Raw genomic sequence first — 10,003 nt, forward strand, 5'->3', positions numbered from 1 at the left:
ACACAGGCACACACCAATTGAAAAAACATCAATATTAAATTATTATATATTTAATATTATTGTCATTTATTTCATAATTCAATATTACAATTTTTGAAAACTTTTATAATATTTTTAAAATTTAAAAATGATATGATAGTTTATATTTGATCTAATTATTTTAATAAAAATGTAGGTAATGGATGTGACTATTTACATAGGATACACATACATGTATTACATTGGTATTCAAACATGTATGAACTTGAATACAAAAATTATTTTCAATCGGGATGCGCTGAAGAGTGCTCTATTATCATCTTTATTGATTCCATGATTGTGGAGTCACATTCGGTGAACTATTTTACTACTTTTCAAATACATAAACAATTGTATATAGTTTTGAAAAATAATCAAAATCTGTTTTTTTTTTAAAAATAATTATATATTTTTTCACAAATAATTTGAATAAGCAAACTAGTTCGAAGTTTGTGGTGTTCATGATGAAAGTAATGAATAAATAAAGTAAATCCAATTTAGCCGGTCTATAACAGTATAAGGGCGGCCTTGTAGGTGTGATTGAAGAGGCATTGTCTTGAGTTGGGTGATACGATGGAAATTTTGTTTCTGATTGAATACCATAATTAATTATTCTAGCAAAACGGTGGGCTTAATCATGAAATAATGTGTTTATGATTAGCAACTTGTAATGTTCCTTGCACACCTTGTTTTTATATTACTAATATAGGTGGTCACCATCTTAGTTTCTCTACATTATTTGTGCCTCTGCTTAGACAAATCTATTTGCCTAACTAGTGAGTTTTAGTGTAAACATCTACGTAACATTAAACAATTATCTTCAACCACATGAAGTCTATAAATCTTCATTATTAAAGGTAGGAATCAGATTCCTTGCCTATGTTATTATTATTACTTCATCATAAGTTACGTACTTATCCTATGTCCTAATTATCATTAAAATATCTTAAATCCTAGATTCCCTCACTCACAAGCTCATGGCATGAATTAAGGAGAAAAACTCGGTTTCAAAAGTCAAAACCTTGATAAAACCAATTGCAAACTGTTTCTCTCTAACTGCACCATAAAAGGGAGCATAGCTCTGTCCATTTCTCTTCCACACACGAACCTTTTCTTTCTTAGCAACCCAAATTCATCTCTCTTTTATTAGTGTTCCACATTTGTTTCTTTTCTGAAAATGGCAGGCACATTCATATGTACACTTTTCATAACTTTGCTTTTTGCTACTTCAGCATTTGCAAATGTTCATCATCACAGGTCACCAGAAGGTAATGTTAAACGATCTAATCCTGATATTTCCTAATTTTTTTACATTATGAGTGTCAGAGTGTCCATATCATATCGTGTTCTGGTGTCCATGTCGGAGTTTGTGCTTCATATTTTACTCTACATAACTTTATATTCTTAATTTCTAATATGTTGTTCTATGTTTTTGTTTGATTTTTCACCTTAAAGTTTACTTTCAAAATGGGAACTTTGAAGAGAAACCAAACCCAAGATATCTAAAGAAAACAAGACTCATAGGGAAACATGCACTTCCCAAATGGGAAATCAATGGTCTAGTTGAGTACATCTCTGGAGGACCACAACCAGGAGGAATGTACTTTCCAGTGACACATGGAGTTCATGCAGTTAGGCTTGGAAATGAAGCTTCAATCTCCCAAACCATTAAAGTCAAACCTGGTCAGTGGTATGCTCTAATATTAGGAGCCACAAGGACATGTGCTCAAGATGAAGTTTTGAGAATCTCAGTGCCTTCCCAATCCGGTGATGTTCCGTTGCAAACACTCTATAGCCTCAATGGCGATGTTATTGCTTGGGGATTCAAGGCTAGTTCTTCTGCTGCAAAAGTTACATTCCATAACCCTGGTGTTCAAGAAGATCCTACTTGTGGTCCACTTTTGGATGCTGTTGCTATTAGAGAGTTCTACCCTCCTATGCCTACAAAACGTAATGAATTATAATATCCATGAATCTAGATTCTCTAACGCCTCGCAATAGATCTGATCAAATCTCAACAAATTAAACTGTCTTTGTTGAGATTTGATTGAACTAATTTGCGAGGCTACAGAAAATCTAACTGACATTTCTACCTTAGACACTAAGAATGTGTTTGGAACCGCATGTGTAAGCCATTTCTTGCGTCCCAAGACATTTTTGACATGAAAATATAGAAGCTACATAACTAAACTTCCACGTCAAAGTGGCTTTTTGACATGGTTTTCAAACATACACTAATACTATTACTTGGCCTATTGCAGATAATTTGGTAAAAAACCCTGGGTTTGAGGAGGGTCCGTTTCCGATTTTCAACTCGACCAACGGTGTTCTTCTCCCTCCGAAACAACAAGATCTTGTGTCCCCACTCCCCGGTTGGATTATTGAATCCCTGAAAGCAATTAAGTTCATTGATTCAAACCATTTCCAAGTACCATTTGGACACGGAGCGGTTGAGCTTGTTGCAGGAAAGGAAAGTGCCATTGCACAAATTCTAAGAACAGTTCCAAACAAAGTCTACAATATGAAATTCACAATTGGTGACGGAAGAAATGGTTGTCATGGATCTATGATGGTTGAAGCTTTTGCTGCAAAAGATACTCTTAAAGTTCCTTTCAAATCTGTAGGAAAGGGAGCATTCAAGACAGCAAGTTTCAACTTCAAAGCAGTTTCAGACAGAACTAGAATCACATTCTATAGCTCTTTCTATCATACAAGGATTGATGATTTTGGATCTCTTTGTGGCCCTGTTCTTGATCAAGTTATAGTATCCCCTGTTGCCTAAACTATCCTTCTGTCATGCCTTGCAATTTTAATTCTTGCTTTATATAATTTTTTTCTTTTCATCTTTTTAGTCTTGTGACCAAATTTGTTTTCCTGTATACATGAGGCCAATTTTAATATGTTCATCTCAAACTTTATGATATTTTGTCAAAACTATAATATATCGACAATGATAATAATTTAAGAGATAAAATATTTAAGGTAAATTTTTTGGTAACCATGAGTTTAAATTGGATACGATATCTTTAGTGTAAATTGTTTTAAAATTTTAATTTATTTTTAAATAAATTAAAATAAATAAGTGATATGGCATTGAATTATACTCTTTGATTGGTTGAGAGTTTTATACTCAACTAAATTCAAGTCTACCAGACTGTTTCCCCAATATTTAAATTTACTCACTTGTGTTGATATTGTGTTGTGGCACAGGTGCAGAGGCTATGAATATTTATATAATAAGAAAGATTCAGATAGTTTAAGGCTTAACCTGAGACACTGCCTGCATTAGAAAGCTAGTACCGAAGATAATGAATACTGACATGACAGCATGCATGTAACGAAGGATCTGATATAGAGTGATATTCAATAGCTTCTGCTTCTGTTAGTTTAACCTTGTATTGACAGAAAAAGAACTCTTTTAAGTGGTAGAATGACACTTCAATTGGTCATCACGTGAGTGATCCATGACATGGTGAAGCTATCGTAAATATACTCGAACGTATCGCACGCTCTAATATACAATAGAGTCGTCATCGAACTTTATTTATTCTGGAAGGAAAGGAAAAACATCTATAAAATCCGAGAAAAAAGAGATGCTGGATAATAAAGTCGGTTATACAATGAGAAGGTATTAACACCCCTTACATCCATGATACTCTATGAGAACCGTTTTAATTGTTCTTGTTCGAATATGTGTTATATCAAAAGACTACTCGCAAAAGAATAAGGGAAAAGAAAAAGAAATAGATAAAGTGATCGGTGAGGATTGGGACCCTCATGCCTACGTATCCCCTTGGTGCAATGAGGAATTCATAGCTCCGTAGTTCAAAGAACTAGTGGTGGGAGGTGAAAAGAATAGTGATTACTGGTATGGTCTAAACCAAAGGATAATATTGTTTAAAATCCAACAAGGGGTGAAAATATGAAGCAAAGAGTAAAACTGGTATGAACCAACAAGTGAGGGGCCAAAGGCATGGTGACACTGTATTGGAATAACCGAAAAAGAATGAATTAAGTGTTTGGTTTCATAACACAAACAACTTTTGATTCACAAAGAGATACAAGATGGAGCTCACAGAGATATTGTATTTGCCTCAAAGATAGGGTATATCACATGGAGTGAATGAAGGTAGAATATGAATGTATTATGGAGATGAATGGAATGAATGACCGAGGTCACATAAATGAAGGGTTTGATAACAATGACTGAAAATGTATAGTTTAAAACCAAAGGTCAGGGTATACATTGGAATCCCTAAGAGAAATGAAATTTGTACCATAGAGGGAAGGTGACACAAACCACAAGTGAGAGGCCTAAGGCATGGTATCACTGTATGATTGGGCTGAAAAAGAAGAATAAAATATTTGGCTACGAGCCAAACAACTCTAGGTACAAATGTGGATTTTCCACTATATGGTCCTAAAAGGGTGTGTATGGAATTCCAAAGAAAGTTGTATTTCGGTTTCAAAGAAACAATATGTCACTAGGGTGAATGGTTCAATGATTGAATGTAGATAATGGATCGTGAAAGATATGAGTGGTGCCCTAAGACTGGAAGAATAAATAAGTATGCATGCGGAGGATTCGAACCCTCGTGCCTACGTACTCTCATCGTGCAATGAGAAAATCAGAGCAATCATAGTTCAACCTACTACGACTGAAACAAAAGGGAACGAGATTGATTTTCCAGGGTACACTACCCTTCAAGGATAAAAAAGGAGTACTAAGGTTTACAACCTTCTAGGAAAGATATCACTTCCAGAGTTAAAACTGATGATGTCAAGGAACCGAACTGGACTTCCAAGGTTTATCACCTTACAAGGCAAAGAGAAACAAATGCCAGAGTCCATGACTCTCAGGGAAAAGGACTTAATTTCCAAGATTTATCACCTGAATTGGATTGTCAAGGTTTATCACCTTACAAGTCAAAGAGAAACAGATGTCAGAGTCCATGACTCGCAGGGCAAAAAACTGAATTGAATAGCCAAGGGTTAACACCTCTCAAGGAAAAGAGCAATGCCAAGGTTTATCACCTTACAAGGCAAGGAATTTAATTGAATAGCCAAGGTTTAACACCTCTCAAGGCTTAGAACAAGTGTCAAGGTTTATCACCTTACAGAGCAAGTGCAAAGGTTTACCACCTTACAAGACAAAGAATTGAATTAGACTGCCAAGGTTTATCACCTTTCAAGGCAAAGAATTGAATGAAAGAGGGAGTACAACCACAAGTTGCTAATAGCAAAGGTGATCGATTATTGAAGTGTTGAAAGCTTGATACTTGTTTGAAATAGACTTGTTAAAGGTGCTCCTGATGTTCTCCGACCCTACGTTCAATTAGCTTGAAACAAGCGTTCATCTTCCAGAAAAAGGTTTTGGATAGTATCAGAGATGGTTAAGAAACCCATGAGAATTTGGAGCGCTAGCAACTTACTTTTTGTCTTTGTTTGCAGTCACATAGATTTGCTCTTGTTGGGGATTTTGATATTGATCCTCTTGTTTTCCATCTTTTGCTTTCCATGATTTTTTCCTGGGCTGATCCTTTGGGTCTGCAGCCCACCGGGATACCCTAACTTTTGCCTAAGTCAATCTTGTTTTCAAGCTTTTGACTTATCGGGCTTTTCATTTGCCTTTGATTTTTTTTATTTCATTTCATCTCCTTTTTATTTGAGCAAATCCTGTGACATTTTCTTGGTTGATTTGTTATGAGGTTCATGACTATCTCACTCCTTTTATGAGTAAGAGATAACCATTATGAATTTTTGATTCCATCCTCTTGAGATGGATATGATGTGACTGATCACTTGGCGAGATATTATCCTTTTGAAATTTGAATGCAAGGTCAAACTAACTGAAGACTACCCTGCCCCTAGTTAAACATGAGGGTTTTATGTGTTAAAGAAAGAAAACTCCTACTTCAAGGCTCAAAGGGGTTGAATAGGGATTAACTTCCTTATATCTCTGGTGTTTAGGGATTTGAACAATGCCTTACATCATCAGCACATTCTTATTCAAAAGCATAAAGGCAACGATTTTGCGCATTTTAATTGCATAATTCTCTTTTGATTTTATTTGACAAACAGTTTGATACTGATAAAAATAAATTATGAGTGAACACAAATGAATTTAAGCAAAACGTGCACGTTTATTTCATTATTATTATCATCTGAAAACCATACAAGTTTTACAAATGAACAACAAATAACAAACAAGAAAAGATTACAAATGAGACATGATTGAATCAATATGATATTGCTTGCCTTGATACTCCTCTGAAGAAGCAACTGAATCCGAGAAACCTTCACCATTAATTGCATTCACTATTTGTCCAAGGTGATTTGGCAACGAGTTAGTTGTGACATTGGGCCCTACCTCAAAGAATGACAAAACCTTCTGATCAATTATCTCTTGTACTCTTGATTGGAGATGCTAATAATCCTCGGTAGAATGTCATATATGCCTGGTATGGTAGGCGCACGAAGCATTAGGATTGTGCTTTGCATGATACGGGAAAGTGGCAGGCAGAATGTCCTCTGGCACAATTTCCCCTTGCTAAATAAGATATGGGAGTAATTGAGCATATGATACAAGGATCGAGTCATGATGAGGACGTTTTCTATCAAATCACTTGCGCTGACCTTGACTCTGGTTTCGGTTATCTTACGGAGGTCGCTGATTCTGAGAAACTGGAGCTTGTGGAGGTTGTTGATACTGAGGTTGGTATGCAGGTTACTGATACTGAGTTGCGGCAATGTACAAATAAGGGTAGTATGGCATAAGAGCCATAGGTGCTTGAACTTGAGGGCAAACATTGGCTATCACGACACTTGCCTCAACCTCCTTCTTCTTAGCAAAACCCTGAGATTTCTTGGCCATTGTCTGGCTATCAACACTAGCAATCTTTCCTATTTTCAGTCCATTCTCAATACGTTCTCCAATGGTAACTATGTCGACAAAGTTGGACGATAAACTACTAACCATATTCTCATAGTATAAACTTTGGAGTGTGCTCATGAAGATATCAACCAATTCAATATCTGTTAGTGCAAGTCTAAATTTGGAAGCCATCTCACGCCATCTCTGAGCATATTCCTTTAATGTTTCTCCGCACTTGCAGGCTTGATTTTGCAGCTGTAACCTGGGAGCCATGTCCAGGTTATACTTGTATTGCTTGAGAAAGGCTTTAGACAAGTCCTTCCAAGATCTGATTTTACTGCATTCTAAGCTCATATACCAATCCAAGGATGCCCCAGATAATTTGTCTTGGAAGCAATGGATGAGAATCTCATCATTATCAATGTAGGATGACATCTTCCTATAATATATGATGACATGACTTCTTGGACAACTTAAACCCTTGTATTTTGGTAGGTCCAGTGCTTTGAACTTATGAAGAAGCACCGCATTAGGCACTAAGCATAAGTATTTAACATCCATACCATAAGCATAAAAACCTCCAATGGCTTTAATCCTCTCATCTAGTAACTGATAGTCTGCTTGATGATTGGGTTTAACTTGAGGATACATCCCTATTCTAATCTGAACCAAAAGCAATCAGATTAGCGGTTTGGGGATTAACTTGATGATTGGGAAATTGAACACCCTGAGAAGTTTCCGGAGCAATGACTGGAGTAGAAGAAAATTGGGGATATCCTTGAGGATACATCAATCTCGGATTCACCATTTGACCAATAGTCTGACCATACTGACTCTGATATAGAGCATGAGATGCCCCAGAATACATAAATGGAGGTGCAACAGTAAAAGATTCCCTAAGATAAGAAGGAGGTATCTGAACACCTTGATTCAAATTCTGAATAGTAGGTTGAGTAGCTCGAGGTGGAAGACGAAAGTGAAGGTTGAGACCTTTATACTCATCTTCGTTGTCATCGGGAGTTTCAACAATCACTAGTGAAAAAGTTCGAAGAACCTATTTTGGGTTGATCTCACGGTTGTCGACATTAACCATTTGAGCATAGTGAGTGGTCATGCCCCAAGGATGGGCAATAAAATTCCCATTGGCAGGGTGCACTACAAAAGGTTGATAAGACACAAAAGCATTCCCATTAGCAACTTGGGGAGTGAAGTTTGGAGGTAGCCCCCACGGATAGTCAGCAGCATGCCTACTATGACTTGGCTGACAAATTGGTTGGCTCACCATAGGTTGAATCACAATATCCACAATAGCATCAACGTAAATGGTGATAACAATAACATTAGTAACTACAGCAGTAGCAGGATTGGTAGCAGAGGTAGAAGTAGTAGCCTTCTGAACTTGAAGATACTCCATTATGGTGTTCATGTTACCTTAGAAGGTATCCATTTTGCCTTGGGACTGAGCCAAGGTTTCCCTATAGGTAGCATTCTCTTGTTCTAGATCTACCAATGATTCTTGACTTGTTAGCTCTTGTGAAGTACTGGTGTCGAAGAGTCGTCGTCTTTCTGTCTGAGGAAAGGACGAGGTGAGCTCTTTCTGGTTGATAGGCATGAGATACGAATGCATGAATGCACATGTTAGGGATGGAATGCAAATAATTATGCAACATCCATAGATTCAAAGCATTGATGGCATAATAACTCAGGGCCAAACTCCGACATATATACAACAATGCAAAAATGATATGCAATAAAGTATGTCAACAACATAAAATAATCCAGGTAATCTGCATATACTGCCCGATGTAGGATCAAAGGTCCGCCGTTAACGAGGATAAAGGTATGTGGAGTCTATGGTTTCCTATAGAAAAACCTATATCCCCATCACAAGTAGGTTTTATCCTTCAAAGGCAACCTAAGAGGTTCCTAGAGTTAATGACCCATTTTGAGATACCATTGCTTTAGACGACTGACTCGTCGGACACTGATGCTCTCAAAAGGATCTACTCTAAGTGTGATGTCTCGTGTCAACCATAATCGCATAATAACTCCACGGAGGTCAAACACGACTCTAGTCACATTGATATCCTGTGTCTATACTCAAACTCGGGTATATAGATTTTCTCTCATGTAATCTATCCCAAACCAACAGAGAGTATAACAGATAATATCCAGTATAAACAATATTTAAAGAAATAAAGAATGCGATAAATAAAGTGAGAAATCATAAAGGTAAACACCCAAGCAAACAGAGAAGCAATCAAAACTAGGCTCGACTCCTTTTAGCGACTAGGAAACACTCCAAGTAGCAAAAGTCCCCAGCTGAAGCTAACGGAAATATATCTGAACGTATCGCACACTCGAACATACAACAGAGTCTCCATCAAACTTTATTTATTCCCAAAGGAAAGGAAAACATCGATAAAACCCGGGGGAAAGAGATATGTTGGGTAAGAAAGTCGATTATGCAAGGGGAAGGTATTAACACCCCTTACATCCATGGTACTCCATGGGAACCGTTTTGATTATTCTTGCTTGCATAGGTGTTATATCAAAAGATTACTCTAAAAAGAATAAGGGAAAAGAAAAAGAAATAGGTAAAGTGCTCGGTGAGGATTGGGGCTCTCATACCTACGTATCCTCATTATGCAATGAGAAATTCATAGCTCCGTAGTTCAAAGAACTAGTGGTGGGAGGTGAAAAGAAGAGTGATAACTGGTATGGTCTGAACCAAAGGATAATGTTGTTTGAACTCCAACAAAGGGTGAAAATATGAACCCAAGAGTAAAACTGGTAATAACCAAGAAGTGAGGGGCCCAAGGCATGGTGTCACTGTATTGGAATAACCGAAAAAGAATGAATTAAGTGTTTGGTTTCATAGCACAAACAACTTTTGGTTCACAAAGAGATACAGTATGGAGCTCACAGAGATACTGTATTTGGCTCAAATATAGGGTATATCACATGGAGTGAAAGAAGGTAGAATATGAATGTATTATGGAGATGAATGGAATGAAGGACCGAGGTCACAGAAATGAAGGTTTTGATAACAGCAACTGAAAATGTATAGTTTGAAACCAAAGGTCAGAGTATACATTGGAATCCATAAGA

At 36.9% G+C, this 10,003-nt stretch overlaps 2 protein-coding genes across 2 annotated transcripts; one reads left to right on the top strand and one right to left on the bottom strand.

The window, feature by feature from the left end:
- The first annotated feature begins 1,019 nt into the window (after positions 1 to 1,019).
- Positions 1,020 to 2,869, top strand: LOC127107302 (uncharacterized). Its single transcript, XM_051044601.1, has 3 exons — positions 1,020 to 1,286; positions 1,474 to 1,968; positions 2,280 to 2,869. The coding sequence occupies exons 1-3, from the start codon at positions 1,196 to 1,198 to the stop codon at positions 2,798 to 2,800; spliced, it is 1,107 nt and encodes a 368-aa protein (XP_050900558.1). The 5' UTR covers positions 1,020 to 1,195; the 3' UTR covers positions 2,801 to 2,869.
- A 3,876-nt stretch (positions 2,870 to 6,745) lies between these two features.
- LOC127103854 (uncharacterized) lies at positions 6,746 to 7,543 on the bottom strand. The gene has a single exon (XM_051041095.1). It carries the CDS (start codon positions 7,541 to 7,543, stop codon positions 6,746 to 6,748), a length of 798 nt encoding a protein of 265 aa, XP_050897052.1.
- Between the last annotated feature and the right edge of the window lie 2,460 nt (positions 7,544 to 10,003).

This window comes from Lathyrus oleraceus, chromosome 7, assembly GCF_024323335.1.
Source record: "Lathyrus oleraceus cultivar Zhongwan6 chromosome 7, CAAS_Psat_ZW6_1.0, whole genome shotgun sequence".
Lineage (NCBI taxonomy): Eukaryota > Viridiplantae > Streptophyta > Magnoliopsida > Fabales > Fabaceae > Lathyrus > Lathyrus oleraceus.